Below are 20,581 nucleotides of genomic sequence, written 5' to 3'. Positions count from 1 at the left end.
CCTTTCCCAGGCTGCCCAGGAAGTTTTTGGAGAAGCTCCAGGTTTCTTTTTATTCTCAACTTTTGTTTTAAAACTACCTCTGGAAGGTGGTCAGTGCCAGGAATGAAGCAGATAAAACATTCACATGTTCGACAGGAATCGCAGATCCAGGCAGCATCCTGCCCCGGGGGGCCACTGTGGTGGGCTTGACGGGCGGGTCCCTGCTCCCGTGGCACTTACAGTCCGGTGGGAGAGACAGACGACGGGCAAGTACTTACATGAAGAAATGAGCATTTCAAACAATAATAAGTGCTATGAATATGAAGAGAAAAAATAAATGACAGTGATGTGGTAGAAACTGGCTGTGTGGGGAGGGGCGGCATTAGATGGGGGGCAGGCAAGGCCTCTCTCAGGAGGGATGTGGTGCTGAGGCCGGAGTGAGGTGAGGAGCAGGCTGTGCAGCCCCCTGGGAGGAGCACGAGGGCGGGCACAGGGTGTGCAGGTTCGGAGGCTGGAGGGAGCCCGAGGGAGGATGCTGCAGGGAGAGGCCAGGCCTGGTGGAGCTTGGATTTCACTCTAAATCAGTCGAAAGTCCTTAGAGTACTTTTAAAGCTGGGGACAGCCACACGATTTGACTTAGCATTTTTAAGAGATCTGTTGGCTGGCTGTGGAGGATGGGTTTGGGGTGTGGCCGCGGGATGAGGAGAGAGAGGAATGAAGTCCTCAAAAGTGAGCCACGAGGGACAGTGGTGTCCCTTACTGCGGGGGAGCAGACCCGGTAGGGGACAACCCGGAGAGGAAGTGAGTTCTGTTTTGGACACGTTACTTCTGAGAGGCTCATGAGATGTCCAGGCAGAGGAGCCCTTGCTGCGGAAAAGTTCTAGGGGGATCTCTGAACGACTCAGACCAGACAGACTGACAACTGAAGGAGGAGGGGAGAGAAGGGGTGGGCACAGAGTTCACACCAAGGACAAGGGGAGGGGCTCAAGGGGCAGTGAGGAGGATTCCAGAGGGAGGAGAAAGAGGCTGAGATGCCAGGGGGAGCTGAGGCAACTTCTTCCCAAGCCTCTGGGTGTGACTGATGGAACCAGCCCTGGGGTGGGGAGAAGGAATCAGGATGTCCTCGTACTTTCTCCTTCACCTGCAGTCACCCCAGGTGGCTCCTGGATGAAATTCTCAGATGTCACTGCTTGGGAGGCCCCCGTCACGCCTGGAGAAGGCATATGCTGGGAAGTGGAAGTTCCAGGAAGGGCTGAGCCCCACGGAGAGGGTTCACACTGGGATGGGTGGGGGAGGCTCGGCATACTAGCTGAGACCGTTCTAGCTGTGTCCCAGCTGTTCAAGGGAACACCCCCTGTCCTCCCCCCAGTTGCCCACCCCCTGCCCGGCATCCTGCCTCCCAGCCCCTGTAATTACACTGCTTCCCCATGCGTGGTTTGCTCCCATTCCTTGGCTTCCAATGACCTTGAGGGATTAGAGGTAGAAGTCCCTGTTATTAGGGGTTGCTGCAGGGTGTGTATGAAGGAGGACATGAAAACAGTGGTGGGGTGACCAAGGTCTGGATCATTGATAAAGCCTGGGTGGCTGGGTCCTGAGCTGGGGGACTAAAATGAGGGACGCCACCATCAGAGGTTACACATTAGCCATGGCCTTCCAAATGGGTTTGACCAGTTAGGTTCGGATGTGATTCCTTGTGTGACTGGGCTGGTCCCTCCCCAGAGATTGGCCTCCTCTTTCCCCCCCCCTCCCCTATAAAGCCTCTTGGGGTTCCCAAGCACCCAGACTCAGCCGACCCCTGACTTTGGGGGCCAGGAGACAGGCAAGATGCTCAACTGGAAGCTCCTGGGGATCCTGGTCCTTTGCCTGTTTTGCCGGAGGTGAGCTGGGAATAGAGGCCTGGAGTGTGATTTGGGGTGATGGGGGACGGTAAAGATGAGGCAAAGGTGAGATGGATGCATAGGGATAGGGAGATCCTGGGAATTCATATGAGGGGAAGAGTTAAGGGGATAGAGGTGATGTGGGAAGGTGTATTTTAGTGCAGAATAAATGTTTTGCTGGTTTGGGTGTAGCTCCATGTGGCGATTTAGATCAGCATTCAGGTGTGGGGCGAGTATTCATCAGAGCTGAGGTCCGTGTTAAGGGGCTGGAGGTCATGGTAGAGATGGGGTCTGGGTGCCACGCGGGGCCAGGGTGTAGACAGCTTTGGGACTGCAGACACATATAGTGGCCCTGCCAGTGGGGTGTCCCAACCAGGGTTGGATGGAGCTTATGTGCGGGGAGCAGGGGATTCTGTCAGTTTAAAGTTGGTCCAGTCAATAGTTCAGGACAGCGTTTCGTGTCATTTTAAGATCACTTTGGTATTTTGTGAATGTGTGAGAGTTACTTTTGAGTTTTGTTTGTGGGATCAGCTCAGGCTGTGGTCCATCGCAGAGAGGTGATGCTCCCTGGGTCCGTAGCTATGGGGAGAGGGGGGATCCTCACAACCTCTTACCTTTCTCCTTCCTCCTCTGCAGGCATCTCAGGCAGCGGAGACCATCCATCTCCCTCATCCACAGAGCCCTCAGAGGAGGAGGGCCCCCCAACATTGCCTCAGGGCCCCCCAATCCCTGGTGACCCCTGGCCAGGGGTACCCCCTCTCTTTGAGGACCTTCCACCTCCAGGCCCCAGTCGTCCCTGGAGAGACCTGCCTGAATCTGGAGTCTGGCCTCCTGTACCCCCTAGAACTGATCCCTCTCAACCTCCCCGGCCTGATGACCCCTGGCCAGCAGGACCCCAGCCTCCAGAAAACCCCTGGCCACCTGCCTCTAAGGTGGGCCACGGATCTCAGGAGGAGCCAGATCTTGACCCACCCCAGGAGGAGTACAGATAATGGATCCCCCAGAGGCATCCTGGGCCTCTGCCCTCAAGCCCATCTCTACCCTTCTGATTTCCCTTGAATTCTCCCCAATTTAGCCTAACTCCTTAATTCCTTTCCTCATTCCTTCAGTTTTATTCTGAACCTGGAAGGTGTTGTTCTCAATATTTTCTGTCCCCTCTTGAGATAGGTATTTAGCCCCCGCCTCCCCCTTCTTTCTTCTCTGACAGCCAAAGTGAACACCCCTACCTCACCTCCAGTCCTCTCCCCTCCCACCGCCTCGTCCCCACCCCTGGGACTCTCCGGGCAGGGCTGGCAGCACTGTGTTCTCTGCTGCCACCTGGTGGCCGCCAGCTGGGAACTACCAGGAGACCATGGTGCTTCCATGAAATGGAAAAACAAAAAACCATGTTTTCTAATTTTGACTCTAGGCTGCGTCTTTGCCAATGAGCAGCACTTTGAACATTCAGATGCCCTCATAACAGCCATGGACCTACAGAGATCTGGAAGTCTTCTGAGTTCCTGTCTTGCCCATATGCATAGGGATGTGGAACTCAGCCAGTGGAGGGTTGGAAATGCAACTATCAGAGTTACAAGGACATTCAGACCCACATTTCTCCCATTCTGGGATCCCTATTTTGGAGAATGAGAAACCAAGTTAAGTCTCTCTTTAATAGCTTATGGTTTGCATACCTCTGGCTGAACATGAAAACTCTCCCAGGGAGATGTGGGCAGGACTAAGTTTTAAGGGGATCAATTTCCAGAAGCATATGTGTCCCTTCCTAAAATGAATCTGCCTGAGAACTGTTCTCCTTTTCCACATGCCTCCATTAACAAGTGACCCTTCTCTCACTAGACAGAGGAAGGCCGAGCTCTCTCGCCCACCCTGAACTGAACCTGGGTGCGCTTCCTGGAGCTACCAAATGAAGTCAATGGAAAATAAAAATCAACCCTTTCCATCTCATGAAGAGATGAATTTTTAGTAGAAGTTTACTTTTCTGTTTAATCATTGTCAATATTTGTAGTTTTGATCAATTGCATCTTTTAATAATTGTAATTATAAACCCAGGGCAGAATAATGGTTTTTAATATAGTCTTATGGTCACAGGAAATAAATTCCAATTTATTGATATGTACATATTTTTGTTACAGAGATATACAATAAAAGACTTTCCAAAAATACACTAAAATACAAAAAAGGTGATACAATGAAAACAATATTTCATTAGGACCAAACTCTACAGGGAAAATGAAATGGAAAAAGGAACTAAAAAGAAAAATAAATGAGGTAAATTTGCTGACTGGCTAATGGACTTTCACTTATTAAAAGGGTGTTAATGAACATGAAAGGGCTATGGTGTTATATTTCATCCACTGCATTTAAAAGAGTGATGTGACTTTCTAAATATATAAGTATTTACAATTTCCCAGAAAGTATACCCTTTGCAGTATTTAAACTGAAAATTAAAAATGTTAGTTGTTGACTTTAAAATGTGTAAGGGGTACATAGTTTCCCCAAATTCTTTAAGGGTGTATTTGAGCAGGAAAGTTGGAAGGGCAGGAGCCCAGAGATCCCAATGGCCTGATTTCAATCAAGTGGCTGGCCAGGGTGGAGTTGAAAAGGGCCTAAAAGAAATGACGGTTCCCTGACCTTAAAATCCACCGCTTTAGGACCCAGTTTGCTTACATGGTAACTGCTATCAAAACCTATATGTGATCGGTTTGAAAAAAACAAAACGAAATAAAACAAAACAAACAAAAATCCCCCTAAGTTTAGAGTTTGGAAGTAATCTTAGAACAGGTGCGAATTGTAGGTGTGAGCCTGTAATTTAATAGGCCTCAAAGTGGACTAGATTCACTCATTCATTCAATCATTATCTCATACCCTCAATATGTCCTGCAATGTCAGGTGCCACGGGGGAATATAACGAATAAAAATATACAGTTCCCATTCTCAGGAAGCTTAAAATTAGGCCAGGGGAGACAGGATTTACATGCAAAGTTAAATGACAATGTCACAGGCTGTAAGGATGCATTAACTAAATAATTACATGAGTAAACATCACAGTAATAGCCTTGGCAGTAAACGCCACGAATGCAGAAGAGAGTCACGCGCACGGGGAGCTGGAGTAGTCAGGAGAGGGTTCCTGGAGGCCCTGAGCGGGGCGCGGCAGGAAGGCAGGCTGCGTGACCGTGACCGTGGCCGGAGGACCGGCCAGGAAGGGGCGGGCCGGGGGCTGCAGGCGCAGGAGCAGGCGCGGAAACTGGGCTCCCGCAGCCCAAAGCCCTCTTGCTTCAGGACTGGCCCTGAGCCTGTGCCCCTGTGTGTGCTGTTACAGCTCCCTGGAATGGCCTTCCTCTCCCCAGCCAGTTGTATTTATCTTCCGCGACACCACTCCCACGCTGCCCCCCACCCTCACTTGTACCCCTGCCTCGTGGCACCTTGTTCAGCGGTGCAGCTGTGCCTGGGACAGAACTCAGATGGCAATGTTTATTCCCATCTCCCCTCCCCTACTAGGCTCCGAACCTCTTGGAGGCAGAGACTGTGTTCTGTGCATTTCTTCTCGGACCCCATCACCATTTGGTACCTACATTTTGGTACCCAGCAGCCCACCTGTGCCTCCGGGCTCCGGGACATTGCCCTGTGCAGGAAGTGCTGGAAGCACCTGGAAACGTTTCTCCCCCACATCCTCCTTCCCTCCCCCTCCCCACCCCAACCCGGAGCCCTTATTGGATGACGGAGTAATATGGGAGTCTTCTGAGCCCCAGTTGCCCTCTATGAGACTTTGCTTGGTTCCACACAGTTGCTTGGCCTCCTTCCCTTCCTGGTCCCACTTCCCCGCTCCCTTTCCCTCCTCCCCACCCTTATAACTTTTTAATAAATCCCTTTTACTTGAATTTTTGTCTCAGGATCTGCTTCTGGAACATCCAACCTAAGACACAATGAATGGTTTGCTATAAACCCTTGCAGCTGCTTTTTACTGCGCACGTGCAATAGGGATACGGTTGCCCAAGGCATACAGATTAAGCTCTCACTTAATTTGCACAATAACCCTATTGTTATCACCATTTCTCAGAGGAGAGAAACAAAGGCCTGGAGAGGTACAGTGACTCATGCAAGGTCATACGGAGAAAAATGGCAAAACTGGGATCTGAACTGAGGCCTGTCCTGATTTTAATTACATTATCCCATCTCTTTATTCATCTGTGTAAATCTGACACGGAATACAGTGCCTGGGCCTGCATGGACACTGAATATGTTGTATTAGGGTTCTCCACAGAAACAAAACCAATAGAATATACATGGAGATTTATTATACGAATTGGCTCTTCTGATTATGGAGGCTGAGAATGCCCACGATCTGCCGTCTGCAAACTGGAGAACCAGGAAAACCAATGGAGCAATTTAATCCCGGTCCGAAGGCCTGAGAACCATGGGAGCTGATGGTTTTAAGTCCCAGTACGAGTGCAAAGGCCCAAGAATCAGAGGACTGATGGGGTAAATCCCAGTCTGAGTCCAAAGACCAAGAACCAGGAGTGCCGATGTCCAAGGGCAGGAGAAGATGGGTATCCCAGCTCAAACAGAGAGCAGATTTGCCCTTCCTCTACCTTTTTGTTCTGTTCAGCCCTCACAGATTGGATGGTGCCCACCCACACTGGTGAGGGCGATCTTCTTAACACTGTCTACCGATTCAAATGCTAATCTCTTCCAGAAACACCCTCACAGACACACCTGAATGTAAGGTTCCACCAGGTCTCTGGGCATTCTTTAGCCCAGTCAAATTGACACATAAAATTAACCATCACATACATGTTTTATGAATGGCTGAATTCATTAATGAATGGTGAGTTTGGGCAACAGAGAGTAGATCAAAATGTTTAGAGTGAAGGGTATATATATATATATATATATATATATATATATATATATTTTTTTTTTTTTTTGCCTCATCATGAGGCTTGTGGGATCTCAGTTCCTCAACCAGGGATTGAACCCAGGCTGCAGCAGTGAAAACCTGGAATCCTAACCACTAGGCCATCAGGGAACTCCCAGAGTGAAGAGTTTATAGCCTGGAGAAGAAAGAAATGTTGTGGAGCAAGTAGGTTGGGGGGAATTAGAGAAGGTCTTGGTGCCCGGCTCAGGAGCTCATATCTGAAAGTCTTTCTCCTTGGATAGAACTGTGTTCTTTGTGGGGAGGCACACATAACCTGTTTGGTGTACTGTGGCAGGGAGGTATGGGAAAGAAGGGAAGAAGGAAGTCTGGATTCCTCAAACTGGCCCTCCCTCAGCAACTTCTCAAGCCAGTGCAATGGAGTTTGTTGGGAATGGAAAGAGAAAAACATTCTTAAAGGAGAGAGAAAGTGAGGGAAAGAACTGAGTCCCTGATGTAACCCAGGAAAGGATCTCAGGCTCTTTGCATCATTTCCACATTATGTTGGTTTCCATGTCTTTCTCCTCTTGGAAAGTATGAGCTTCTTGAGGGCAGGGATTGTGCCTTGTCTGTCTCTGTATGCCTTACTTCTCTCCTAGTACTTGGCCCACAAGGTGTTCAATAAAGCAAATTATTAACCCCTTTTTACAGATGAGGAAACTACTGTTGACAGAGATAACACCTTCCAAGACAACACAAGTGCCAAAGTCAAAACTGGATGTAAGTTCCAAACCAACTCTTCCCAGTTTGACACAACAGGTGGATGAGTGGGAGGGAAGGGAAAGCAAGAAGTAATCGGAGATTTTAATACCAATTAATAGGCAGCAGATATTGGTACCTAACAATGCTGTGTTTATTAGCTGGGAGGAGGCTGAGTGGGACTGGTTGTTATGGAATATTAACACAGGGGAACCCACTGTGCCAGCTTATCCATTTAGATTAGACAATGCTGATTCTTCCCCATCTGCCTTGGCTGACCTCACCTAAGAGTGACTGCGGTGGGGACACTATTTCATCTTATGTCAACATGGAGTAATAGAATTAAATAATAGAATAGGATCTCTAATAGATTTAGAGAACAATGGCTCCGTACCTTGCACATGGCCCGTAGTCAATAAATGCTTAGCCAATAAGAGAAAAGAACCTTGAACTGGTACCTTGGTATAATCTAATTATAGAAGCTGAGTTACCTTGAGAAAGCATTGGGCACAGCCCTCAGCCTTTGGGCAGGCGAATAATGTCTTTGGACTAGACAGAAGAGTTGGTTGTCTGCTCTCCTTTGAAGATCTCTAGGCAGGGAAACTCCAAACCACTCATTTGTTTATCTATTTGCCCATATAATGGTCATTTATTGAACATCTACTGTGTGGGGTGCTAGGTGATGGTGACAATCTCAGGGAGAAGTTTCAGTCCTCCCTGCCCTCGAGGAGCTCTGTGTCTAGAGAGGAAACAAAGATGTATTAATAAATCATGACAATAAAATGTGATAAAAGTTAAATTAGGGAGGGGCACACCCTAAGGTACAAGCCCAGGAGGGAAGTGCTAACTCCTCTGCCAATTTCATGTTTCAAACTCATCTGACCAAAGACTTGCTTTGGTATAAACTTAAGCTCTCTTACTGTACATTTTATCCCTCTAATCTTTAATTAACTGCCCACCAGGTGTCTAGCACTGGCTCAAATAACTCGTCGAATTAAACCAAACCCCTCTCCAAAGGTTTTCCCAGCTAATACCCTTCTCTTTTGCAGCATAATCTCAACGGTGATGGGGACAGACAGGATGGTGTAGTGGTGAAGGCATCGGATTGTGACCCAATTCGTTGTTCCTACTCTGCCATCTGATCTCTGCGTGGCCCTGGGATGTGAATTTAGGGGATTTCCTTAATAATCTCTAAATTCCCACGCAAGGCTGACAGCCTCAGTTCCTCGTCTGTGGTGTTCCACGACCTACCACCAGAGGGCAGCATAGAGACTCCTCCAAGGCGTGTCCCTCCAGAGTCCTCCTTGTTGTGCCTCTAACACCATCACTCGCCCGGCCTCCATCAGGTCCCACTAATGCCTTCTTAGTCGCCAAGGTGACTCCTCTAAGGTGAGTCAGTCACATGAGGTGAAATGAGGCAGGCGCTGGGGCCCTCAGGAAAATTCAGGCCAGGCTGCTTGCCCAAGTGGTCCATTCATTATCTATTCTTTCTCTCATTATTAACTGAGTTCCCTCCATGAGCCAGGCAGCGCTAAAGCTGTGGAAACAGCGGTGAGTCAGAAAGGAGGGCCCCACCCTCCCGAGGCTTACCTTCTAGTGAGGGAAGTGAACAACAAGCAGATGCATACAGGTTGTATGTAATAGGCTATCACGTCCTGATAAGAGCTATGAAGAAAAAGAAGGCAAGAGGAAGGACATAGCGAATGATATGGTCCATGAGTGTGGGGATGGAGGGCTACAATTTTAAATAGGAAAGTCAGAGAGGGCTTCTGAGAAGATGGCAAGTCACAAGGACTGAATGAAATGAGAGACTGAGCCAGGTCATGTAACGATCCAGGGAGAAGAGGAAAAGCTAGCTGTGTGTAGCCTACAGCATCAGGATTCCAGGTAAAGTCTCCAGCTACTGGTAGGGGGCATCATCTTAATGCCCTGAACTTGTGTCTGCAGCTCCGAAGGGTAAATGATAATTTCTGTCTCCTAGGAGCATTGAGAGAATCAAGATAAATCCTGCACGTGCAGATGTTTATGGCGAGCTGATTGTTGCACGCTGTCGAGGAGGAGTTTGTCCTTCTCTGCTTCTAGTCCTGGGGCCCCAGAGAACAGAGCTGGACATGGGACGCCCGCCTCTCCAATAGGATTCTGTGTTTACTGGTGTGTTACCTGTGTGTGCGGGTGATGCATCAGGCACCAGGGACACACTGAGGGGTGAGAGACGCTCCCTGCCCACGAGGAGCTCTCAGCCAGAGGGATTCGGACAGTCCGGCAGAAGGAGAGAGGATGGGCCCCTGCAGATCCCACCCCTGGAAACAGTGAGGGCCACAACCTGCCTAGAAGTCTCTCCTGGGACAAGTCCTTCCAGCCTCTCCTGAAAGCACATTCAGACTCTGCCCCAGTCCCCGTTTTCACCCTTTCCTGCTGGATCAGGAGGGAGCTGGGTCTCTAATTCTGGGTGACCAAAAACAATAAAATGCGTGAATAGCAACAGTGGAAAGAATGACTATTTAATAGCTGAGCGTAATGAGCAGACAAGGAGTGCTGCTTTCCCTAGCACTCGCTCCACAGAACAGAGAAGAGGAAAAATGTTATTGTTACTCTGAGAGCTAATCACAGCCCCTATATTCACCTCCTCACAAGACAGGAGGGCTGGTGGCCAAATCAGATGTGGCTTAAACAGAGCTATGAAGTCTTGGACTCTAGGAACATGACCGTCACTCAGCTGACTCCCTGCTGCTTGCAGGGGGGCAGGGGGAGGAAGGGAAAAGAACGGGGGTTGGGGGGACACATAGCCTGGCGGGCAGAACCCCTGCCTGCCAAGTTTTTCCTCTACGGGACTCACTGGCTGAGGGTGCTTCTCGCTCCAACCCCGGTCTTCGCTCCCACGTCCCTGCTGTGGTACCCGGGCCACTTGGAGGGTGCAAGCGGGGTTGCTAAGAGGGTGAGAACAGGGCCGGGAAGAGCAGAAGTAGATGCTCACCAGGCCAAGTTCCAGGAGGTCAGTCCTAGAGGAGAGAGTGACGGACCAGGGAGCTGAGGGGGAGAAGAAGGAAGAGTGTAGCTGAGTATGGAGCACACCATGGAATATATTTTGAGGGAGTAGATGTATTTTGATGGGGTGGAGACTGCCCCCCAGAGCAGCAATTCTCAGCCAGGGGTCACACGTTATGCTGGGGTGAGAGTCCCTGAAAGAGTCACTTAGGCGATTTTTTTACACAGCACTGCCTACCCTACCCCAGCATCAGATGAATGCCTTGTCCAGGGGGAAATCCCCATACTTCCTCTTCGTGGCCACGTGAACTCTGCCATTTGTTAATGGAAGTGTGCTGTATCCCTCAGAGGAAAGAGCTCATCCAGGGGAGAGAAGAGTGGCTCAAGGGAGACAGTCACTGACGAGGAATGAGGGCAGGACAGACAGGCCCACGAGAGAGCACAGGTGGGTGGCTCTGTGTCAGAGCCCAGTTCACGTGCCTGCTGCCACTGCCCGGCTAGACCAAGCACGCTTGGAGGCCAGGCCTTGGCCATCGGTATATCCCACCTAGCACCTCTAGTGGGCTTTGCAGGTAGTAGATGTGGTTGGGAGGGATAGAGGGCACGGAAACCAGAGGGGGGGTGGGTGGGAGATGTGTTCCAGAGAAAGGTAGAAGGGGGAGGGTGGCCTGGACACATTCATTCATTCTTTTGTTCCCCCAAATCACCAACTGCCTAAGTACTTGGAATTCAGTGGACAGACACGTGCCTTGCCCACTGCTGTGGAACCCACAGTCCAGAGCCAAAGGTTTCTGTCGCATTTTGAGGTCACATGGGGGCTGCATAGATGATGTACTACAGAATCTATCTGAGAGGAGGGTAAAGAAGTCAGGCCAGGTGGAACGTGGGTTCTGCCCTTGATCATCTACCACGGGGAAGGAACCACGAGGAGGGCAGAGAAGGGTAGACTAAAACTGAATATAGTTTAGCCAGTCACGTGGGCTCACCTGGGCTAAGGAGAGTCCACCCAGGACAGGGAGGGCAGGAACGTCCAAATACAAGTGCATTCTGTCCTTCTGTGTTCTTGGTCATGAGAGGGACCAGGTGGAGAGTGTGGATGACTCAGGGCCACCCACACCCACCACGGGTAAAGCAACACCAGTGGACCCAGAGTGTCAGCTTCCCGTGTGAGGGGGGATGAGTCCACCACAGGTGGAGGGAGTGTGATGGAGAAAGAGAGAGCAGGAGAGGGAAATGGCTTTGACTGAAGCAAAGGAGGGGAGAACCCACAGGTCCTGGAGCCCAGAGTGGCTCCGGTGGCCTCTCCACTACTCCCCACCACAGAATAACCTCCTCTTTCAGGCTTTTTCCCTTCTTCTTCTTCTTCTTTTTTTTTTTTTTTTCATTCCCTTTCCACCTCTCTCAAGCCTAAGCCTTAAGTCTACCAAGGACTCCCGCATGGAAAACTTGTTCCAGAACTTCTGTCCTTACTTTCAGGCCCATGGGTGAAATGCAGAGAAGAAAAGGTTGAGTGAGAGGGACTTTCTCACTTAGGATTTGCTTTCTGAGACTTTGATGACACAGGAATTCGCACACATTCTTATAAGATTTAAGGAACCTCTGAAGTCTGTCCACGGACCACTGCCATTAATTTATGGCATGGTGTCAGCTGAATGAAGAAATGGGGCTTATGTGGATTGGGTTTGAGTGCTTTCCAAACTCTTTTGCTGGTTATCAGCTGGTTCGGGCAAATAATTTAAACTCAGTTTTGTCATCTGTGAAATGGGGGAGAAAAAACATTTACCTGTAGTGCTGTTGTGAGGATTAAACACCAGAGCACGTGTTGAGTACGTAGGATCATATCTGGCCCACAGTCGGCGATCAGGAAACAGGGGTTCTCTGCCCCCAAGCCTCCTCTCCCCAAGCTGCTCCCCACTCAGACCCCTCAGTTCCCGCGCCCTCCTTTAGCCTGGTGTTATGATCACCGCCCTGCTGGTCCACGCGGCCCGTCCACTCCTCCAGCCCGCTGTTCCTCTGCGTGTACGCTTCCCATGCCAGCCCAAGCCAGCGCTCCTTCGAAGCACACCTTCAGCACCGCCAGGGCCCTGAGTCTGAGCCACCTGCTCCCTGCTCATCTCATCATTCCTCAAGGGCCAGGGAAAGTCCCGCCACTTCCTCGAAGCCAAGTGCCTGCCCCATTTCTCCAGGCCCGTCTTCTCTCTACACTGTGAGTTCCCAGCTGGACTGCAGCTCCTCAAAGGCAAGGACAGTTCATCTTCCTTCTTGTTGCGATTTAGGACCGTGCACCCTGAACCCGTGCCCCGTGCAGAACGCGGCATCACAGAGCAGCCCAGGGTGGCTTGGAGTGGATGCAGCCCGCCTTCTTCAGGTATGGGGCAGGGACAGGTATGGGAGGCACATGCTTTAAGCTTGGTCTTGTCTGGTGGGGTTTACTGGGCCTCCCACGTTCTCTCACTCAGTCCTCCCACTGGGCAGGGCACTTGCTGGCGGGGTGAGGGATAGCCCCGGGGCTGGAGAACACAGCAGACCCACCTGCGCCACCGTGGGCCTCGTCTAACTGTTGAGCACCCCAAGGCGCCCTGGCCTGGGCAGTCTCTCAGCCGATGCCCTTTCCTGCCCCCCGGGCCCCATCAGCTTCAGATTTTCATGGCCTGAGCTGAGAGAGGGTGAGACCCAGGGACACAACAGAGTAAGACACATCGGGGCAGATTTCAGGAAGAAACAGGGAGAGTGGAGGAGAGGGGTTCAGAGGGCCCCCGTGTGGGCAGGCAGTGGAGGAATGGGGCGGACATGAGTGGGGGACGGGGTGGAAGGGGTGGGCAGGAGGGCAGCGGTCAGGAGGAGGAATGTGACCGCACCATCGCGTGGTGTGTGTGGCTGGAGATTTGGCGAGAGGCCCAGAGAGACTGTGCCTCCTTCAGCCCCGGCCGTCCCAGCCCAGGTTGGGAGGAGTGGGAGGAGGAAACAGGACAAACGTTGCCACCTCTGTTTATGCTGGAAAAGAATACCCCACAGATCACAAGCCATTCCTCCTTTTCTGTCCACCCTCAAGGCTCCTCTTCTCTCGGCCACTCCCCTCCCTGCACCCAGGGCCCCCTCCCTCCTTCCCCGCTGGAGATGGAGCCAGCGAGGCCTGAGACTCTAGGGAGGAACTGACTTTCGGTAGGAGCGTCATCATTTTAAATTGCACCCTCGTGTGCATGCATGCCTGCTGCTCTGTAGGGGGCGGAGGGGAGTGGAGAGGAGACTCCTCCAGGTCAGCTGGGCTGGAGACTCGGGAGGGAGGGCCTGGGGCTGTGCGTGAGCCCATCTTAGTTGCCATCCCCCAGTGGAGGACACAGACGGGACATGCAGACGCCACCTGCCAAGAGCCTGTGCCAAGAGGGCCACACCCTTGTCCCATCTAATCTTTCTGATAATTTCCTATTCGATCCTCACAGAAATCCTGCAAGGTAGACATCATTTAAAATACTCCCATTTTACAGATGAGAATATTGAAGTTCAGAAAGGTTGGGTGAGTTGCCCAAAGCTGGGACTTGAACCCAGGTCATCCTGATTCTAAAAACCAGTGAGGGGACTTCCCTGGTGGTCCAGTATTTAAGACTCGGTGCTCCCAGTGCAGGGGGCCCGGGTTCCATCCCTGGTCAGGGAACTGGATCCCACATGCTGTAACTGAGAGCCCGCATGCCGCAACTAAAAGATCCCGCATGCAGCAACGAAGATCCCACGTGCGGCAACTAAGACCCGGCGTGGTCAAATAAAACAATAAATAAATATTTAAAAATAAAATAAAACCAGTGTTTTCTTTTTTTCCTCCCTACTGCATCAACCCTCTTCAGGGGCCGCTCTCTCACTGCCCCCATGGCCCCTCTCCCTTCCACTCCCATTTTGGGTGCTACGGGACAGTCAAGGGCTAGATTCGCTGGTAGCCACTAGCCGCATGTGGCTATTTACATTTAAATGAATTAAAATTAAGTAAAATTAAAAATTCAGTTCCTCCAGTTGGTCATACTAGCCCCATTTCAAATGTTCAGTGGCCACATGTGGCTCGTGGCTACCATATTGGGCAGCACAGAGAGAGAACATTTCCATCATGGCAGAAAGTTCTGTGGACAGTGCTGGGCTGGGTCAGAAGTAGGGCAGGAGACAGAGAAAGGGAGAAACGAAGCGAGGGCTCCGGAGGTAGGGCTGCCTCTGTGAGGAGACCAGGGCAGTGCGGGAATGAGAGTCCAGGCCAGGGGAGCAGGGAGAGGGCTGGGTGGGCTTGGGGAAGAGGCAGAGAACCTGACCTGACTCCCAGGTCCCTCCTTCCAACACTGATACCAGTGAGCAATTAATTGGCTGGGGTGGGGTCAGGTTCCAAGCAAAGGGAGGGGAATGCGATGGAGGAGGAACCACCCCCTCTTAGCAGGTCTCAGGGCTCTGGTCCCCCAGTCCTGCCCTTCATCCCTCAGGAACCCAGGATTCTGCTGACACTCCTTGGTCCTACCGTGGATCTTACCCAGACCAAGCTGGCTGCTTCCTGTTGCTCATCCAGTCTGGGCAGCCAATTAATGGGCGGCAGGGCCACCACCTTCCCAATTAGTCTTATTATCCTCTTGCTCACCCACTGGAGCCAGGGTCACCCCTGGGGGAGGGGCTGTGAGTGGCCTGTGAGTAACCAAGGCCCAGCTATGACAGGGGTCCTCAGCCCAGGCCTGTCCCCGGGCTGAGGCCCTGGCGTCCAGCACCTGCGTGCCGTCCCTGGAGCCCCCCGGAAGGGAGAGGTCAGGGAACCGGCTTTGGAGTGCAGACTCCAAAGGTCCGCTCACTGGTGGCACACATAATAGCTGTGTGGCAGGCATGGTACTTGGGCAGTGACAGCAGGGCGTGGAGTGTAGATCCTTATATCCGGAGGAAGAGAGTGGAAGCTGAGTGGTGGGTCTCAAGGAAAGGGGGGCACGGATCCAGAGGCTGTGGAGGGCTCCCAGGCGGGGTTAACCGTGCGGCGGGGGTGGGGGCCACAGCAGGTACCCGGTACAGAAGGGAAAGTTGAAATGCCCACATCTGTGCATGGAGGATGGGGAGTCAGAGAGGCCAACACTGGGGAAGGCAGGAGAGTGAGGGAGCCAGGGGACTGGGCCCCATGGTGAGAGTGGCCGCCCCGGAGTGGGCGGCTTTCGGGGCAGAGCACCTGGTTCCAGGTTAGGCAACGAGGAGCCGGGGCAGGCCAGCCAGGTGGCCCCAGGGGCACGGTAACCCACACTGCCGTCACGCCTGCTGCTGAGTAGGCAGATACCCAAACTGATTACTTCAGCTCCTCCCGGCCACACCAACATCCCCCCCACCCCGGCACCTACCCCTCCGCCTCTCCTCCCCTCCCCACAGTGACTCCTCCCCTCCCCACAGTGACTCCTGCCCAGAGAATGTGCAGCCCTGACATAAAGGCTCCGGGTGTTCACGAGCTGCTCTCACTCAGGAGGCCACACAGTCCAAGATGGGCTCTTCGCAAGCATCCTGGATAGGGCATGTGGGAGGGCAAGGGATGTTGGCATTCCTGCTGGCCGGTCTCCTCCTGCGAGGTAGGAGGCTGGGGGCCCTGGGCGCAGAGAGAGTGGGGAGAGGAGGGGGCAGGAATGCAGATGCCAGGTCAGGGAAGGCTGGGGGGAACCCTGCGTGGGGAGAGTCCAGGAGAGGACCCAGCGAGGGGGGAAGGGCAGGGGCTCTGGAATCTGATACTTGAGTCTGGGGGCCGCTCCTCACTGCCTTGGCACCTCAGGTAAACTGCTTAAATTTACTGAGCCTCCGTTTCTGAAACTCTAAAAATGAGGCTAAAGTTAACACCTAGCTCTAGTTTCTCTATGAGTCTCTAATTAAGTAATGTATGCCACAGTGCTGTCGAATTCCTAGAGAGTTATATAATGTTGGCTGTTGTTGTTATTATTGTTATTATTATTATTAGAGTGCTAGAAGATGGAGTCGATATTTAATAGTCGTAATAATTGTTACCATTCATAGGGCCCTTTTTATGTGCGAGACACTCCACTAGCACTTTAAATGCATTAGCCCGTTTGATCATTAGAAGGATGGTGTGAGACAAGTGTCCTCACTCTACACAGGAGGACACTGAGGCTTGAAGAGGTTAGGAAACTGGCTCAAGATCACAAATTAGAAAGCAGCTAAGCCGGGATCCAAACCCCAGGCTGGGTGACTCCGGGGCCTGTGCTGTTGATCACAGTGACCTTGCCCATAGCTCCGTGGGTGGGCGCAGGCTGTGTGGCATCGGGGGAGCAGAGGAGGAGCGCGGGGGGGCCCTGGCTGATTAGTGCAGCAGAGTGAAGGGGGCGGGGCTGCGGGCAGAGCTGGGGTTTGGCGTGGAGGTGGATGCATTGAATTTCCTTCTGAGGAGAGAATGGGGAACTCACAGATTGTGGAGACCTGGTTTTTGGTGGGGTGTTCGAAGGAGGAATGGCAGTAATAAATCATGTCTGATGCTTTCTGCTTTTGTAAAGCACGTTCTGCATACATGGTCACATCTAGTGCTCACCGTAACGCTGTGAGGAAGGCAGAGCAGATCTGGCCTCTCCAAACGTATGACCTGAAGTACGTGGCTCTGTCCACACCACTTGGGACCGGAGGTGGTTGAGGTGGGGAGCAGAGGAAGGGTGGGGGAAGGTGAGCCTGGGTGAGGAGCAAAGGGTCAGTTAAGGAAAGAAGTAAAGGCAGAAGCGGTCAGATGTGGGCCTGGGGGCAGACAGGCACGCGGTGCTGGCCAGCTGGGAGACAGCTGATAAAGGTCAGGGGCCTGGAGGAGGGCTGCATCCTCATGTCCCTGAGCTGGGCTCGGGGTGCAGGGTCCTGTCCTGCTGGTACAAGCGGGTTCTGAAGCGACAGTGCGTGCCCCCATGTCCTGGCCCCCACCCAGCTTTCCTGGCATGGGCGGTGCTGAGGCGGGAAGCAGAATTTCCATTCTGTACCCAAGCCTGGCCTCTCAAGGGGAAACTGGCGACCCAATCATAGTCCTCAAGTGTCCTGTCCTCTACTGCGGTCCCCCCGCCCCTCCCCCACTTTCTCTTTTCTCAGCGTCTGTTTGGCTATTTTCCCTCCCTTCTCAGTCCTCTGTGGTTCTGTCTTTCATCTCCTCCTTCCATCTGGTCCCACGGTCTCCCCCACCTCTCAGAGTCTCAGTCTCCCCCGCTCTCCATCTCTTTGGGGTCTCCCTGCCTTTTCCACCCCAAACTCTCCCCGGGCTCCTCTCGTGAGAGATCAGAGTAGCAGATGACTGAGGTGGGTCTGGGAGGGGAGAAAGAAAGTCCAGCCTCTTTGGACCTTGCTAACCACGACTTTCCTCCCCAGGGACCTTGGCCAAGAGCATTGGGACCTTCTCAGACCCCTGCAAGGACCACACGAGTATCACCTCCCCCAGTGACCCCTGTCTCCTGGGGAAGGGGGGCTCCAGCAGCTTCAGTAGCCAAAGTGGCTCCAGCAGTTCCAGCAGTTTTCTTTCGAGTTCCAGTGGCTCCCGTGGTGGCTCCAGTGGTGGCTCCAGTGGCTCCAGTGGTGGCTCCAGTGGCTCTAGTGGTGGCTCCAGCGGATCCATTGCTACCCATGGTCGTTCTTCAGGATTTTCGTTATTTAAGCCAGGAACGGGGTATTCCCAGATAAGCTACTCCTTGGGATCTAGCTCTAGTCTACAGGGTGCATCTAGCTCCTCCCAGTCAGGAAGCACCAGCTCCCAGTCTGGAGGAGGCTCGAGCTCTTCTGTTTCCCAAACCTCCTCGATGTCCAGCAGCAGTGGCCAGAAGGTCAACGCCAAGCTGCACCCCTGTAGTTCCAACATCCCTGACTCTCCCTGCAGTGGGGGACCCATCGTCTCGCACTCTGGCTCCTACATCTCCAGCTCCCATTCTGTGTCTGGTGGTAAAATGCCTGTAGTGGTGGTAGTGGAGCAGCATGGCTCTGGTGGCCCCAGAGTGGGTCAAAGCGTCCCCTGTAGCAATGGTGGCCTTCCAGGCAAGCCCTGCCCCCCCATCACCTCTGTAGACAAATATGGCAGCTATGAGGTGGTGGGTGGCTCCTCTGACAGTTATCTGGTCCCAGGCATGACCTACATCAGGGGCAAAATCTACCCGGTGGGCCACTTCATCAAAGAGCACCCCATCAAAGGCTCTCCAAGGGTTCCCTCCTTTGCAGCCGGGGCCCCCATCTCTGAGGGCAAATACTTCTCCAGCAACCCCATCATCCCTAGCCACAGCTCTTCTAGTTCCAACATCTACCAGTCGGGAGCTTCCTCGGCCATTGTGTTCCAGCCGGTGGGCTCTGGTGGAGTCCCGCCCTATGGCGTTGGCTCCAAGGGCTCTAAGGAGCCCTGCTCCCTCTCCAGCTCTGGAGTCCACAGCAGTTCTAGCCTTTCCAGCAGTTCTGGTTCATCTTTCCATCCCTGTGGTGGTGTTTCCCAACATGACCCCTCAGCTGGTGCCAAGCCCTGTGGCTTTGGCGGCTCTGGAACTATCCCCTGCCACTCCATCTGGGACATCCTAACCCAAGTGAAGCCCCTGGGGCCCCAGCTAGCTGACCCTGAAGTTTTCCTACCCCAGGGAGAGTTACCTAACAGTCCATAAAGCAGATTTTGCCTACACACATATGCAGGCATACACACACACACACACACACATCCCATCTCCCAGGTGGAAGAAGTCCAGGGGCCCAGCCATGGGGGTAGCTCAGTTTCCACCCTCCCAAGAGAGCTGCTCTACTTCCCCCATTGTCCCAATGTGGCAGACTCTCCCTTATCAGCTCTTCTTTCTTTACCTCCCCAAATTGTAGGCTCCAAATCCCTTTCCTCATTCTCTCCTACTGTTTAGATTCCCATTGTACTGCAGTGCCCTCCCTGCCTGATACCCTCTCCCTAGAATTTCCTCTGCCATTTCTTTGAGATGGTATAGTCCATTGGCTAACACTACTCATTCAGATTCTTGACTGGGAACCCCCTGAAATGTCCTACAGTAACTCTGATGCCTGGACAAGCCATCCCCTCCCCGCCCCTCTGTCCCCCCTTTGCCAAATAAAGCACAATCCGAACAGTTATTTGAAAACAATGACCATTTTTCACTGATCTCATTTCACCATCTGGTCAACCAGCATGATATGCTGTTGGGTTCTCACACTCCCAATTCCACTCCCACCCTCCATTATAGAGCTCACCACATCCTTTGTGAGTTCCCAACATTCCTCTTTGTCTCTCAAGGTCTCCATCTCAGTCCCCCTTCCTGGCTGCCACTTCCCTCAATGTTCAGAGGCTTCCCTGTGTGTGGGAGATACCAGGGTATCTGCAGAGACTGGAGCAGGCTCCCTGCTCCCTCTGGGTCCTGGACAGATGTCTCAATAAACTGTGTGAACTAGATTAGACTTTTTGCCTTCTTGGAGTCCTGGGTCTCCTCTTGGGACCTGAGTGATGCTCTCCTATGCCTCTAAAGGTCCTGTGTCCCCCACTTTCATTCATAAGTTGGCCTGGTATTTCTTACATCTTACAGCTCCTCCCACAAAGGAGGAAAATCATAAATATTTGTTGAACTGAAAGCAGGGGTTAGTTGGTCTCCCAGATCCTTCCTCTCACATCTCTTCTCTCTCGTTGCCCCTGGAAATCCATTCTTGTTCCACTGCCCATTCACTCTGCAGTCCTCCCCTCTCCTTACATAGAGCCCTAATGATTTTCTCCCCCTCCCCACATGGCTCCTTCTCCTCATCCATTAGATGGCCTCACCTTCTAGATGCCATCCTCTCTGGAAGTCCCGAGCATTGATTTCCTGGGTTTCTGGGACACCAGGAGCCTTGGGAAGGCTGGAACACAGCAGCCCGGACCAGATTCCTGGGGACTGAGTAGGAGCCAAGGGGGGCGTGGTTCTGGGAGCTGTGGGTGGAGGAAGTGAAAGACAGACAGGACAGGAGCATGACGGGTGTGCAGCCGAACACGGTGACTCACTGGCCTACGTCGAAACGCCCCAGCCCGTGGCAGAACAGTGTCCTCCCCAACAGTGTCCTCTCCACCTTCACACTCCTGCTGCCTCTGCTGTGGTTCTAGAGTGAGAGCTGGGAGAGGTGAGAGGGCCGAACACTGCAGTGGGGAAGGGGAGGTGGCCTCCACGGGAGAAGA

The 20,581-nt window shown here is 52.5% G+C and overlaps 2 protein-coding genes and 1 long non-coding RNA gene across 4 annotated transcripts; 2 read left to right on the top strand and 1 right to left on the bottom strand.

Moving 5' to 3' along the window:
• Positions 1 to 11: 11 nt before the first annotated feature.
• PSORS1C2 (psoriasis susceptibility 1 candidate 2) lies at positions 12 to 3,206 on the top strand. Its single transcript, XM_082415537.1, is given in 3 exon segments — positions 12 to 1,845; positions 1,847 to 1,856; positions 2,493 to 3,206. Coding segments are annotated over 3 exon segments (408 nt in total). The 5' UTR covers positions 12 to 1,803; the 3' UTR covers positions 2,849 to 3,206.
• A 4,156-nt stretch (positions 3,207 to 7,362) lies between these two features.
• LOC309638986 lies at positions 7,363 to 20,335 on the bottom strand. 2 transcript variants are annotated; one of them, XR_014251392.1, is made up of 4 exons: positions 20,192 to 20,335; positions 16,976 to 17,109; positions 9,055 to 9,129; positions 7,363 to 8,203 (listed from the first exon to the last, which is right to left on the bottom strand). It is a non-coding gene; the product is annotated as an uncharacterized lncRNA (long non-coding RNA). The 2 variants fall into 2 exon arrangements; XR_014251393.1 differs by lacking the exon at positions 16,976 to 17,109 and having other exon boundaries at positions 7,587 to 8,203; positions 20,192 to 20,333.
• CDSN (corneodesmosin) lies at positions 15,838 to 19,831 on the top strand. The gene is made up of 2 exons (XM_082415410.1): positions 15,838 to 16,010; positions 17,785 to 19,831. The coding sequence occupies exons 1-2, from the start codon at positions 15,926 to 15,928 to the stop codon at positions 19,047 to 19,049; spliced, it is 1,350 nt and encodes a 449-aa protein (XP_082271536.1). The 5' UTR covers positions 15,838 to 15,925; the 3' UTR covers positions 19,050 to 19,831.
• Positions 20,336 to 20,581: the final 246 nt, after the last annotated feature.

The sequence above is a fragment of the Balaenoptera physalus genome, assembly GCF_965194825.1.
Source record: "Balaenoptera physalus genome assembly, chromosome: 11".
Taxonomy (NCBI): domain Eukaryota; kingdom Metazoa; phylum Chordata; class Mammalia; order Artiodactyla; family Balaenopteridae; genus Balaenoptera; species Balaenoptera physalus.
The sequence above is the reverse complement of the archived record's forward strand: the minus strand, read 5'-3'. Positions and strand labels throughout refer to the sequence as shown.

Coding starts and splice junctions, on each gene's coding strand:
- CDSN (XM_082415410.1), top strand. CDS start 15,926: ATGGGCTCTTCGCAAGCATCCTGGATAGGGCATGTGGGAGGGCAAGGG. Junction 16,011..17,784: donor GGCCGGTCTCCTCCTGCGAG/GTAGGAGGCTGG, acceptor TTTCCTCCCCAG/GGACCTTGGCCAAGAGCATT.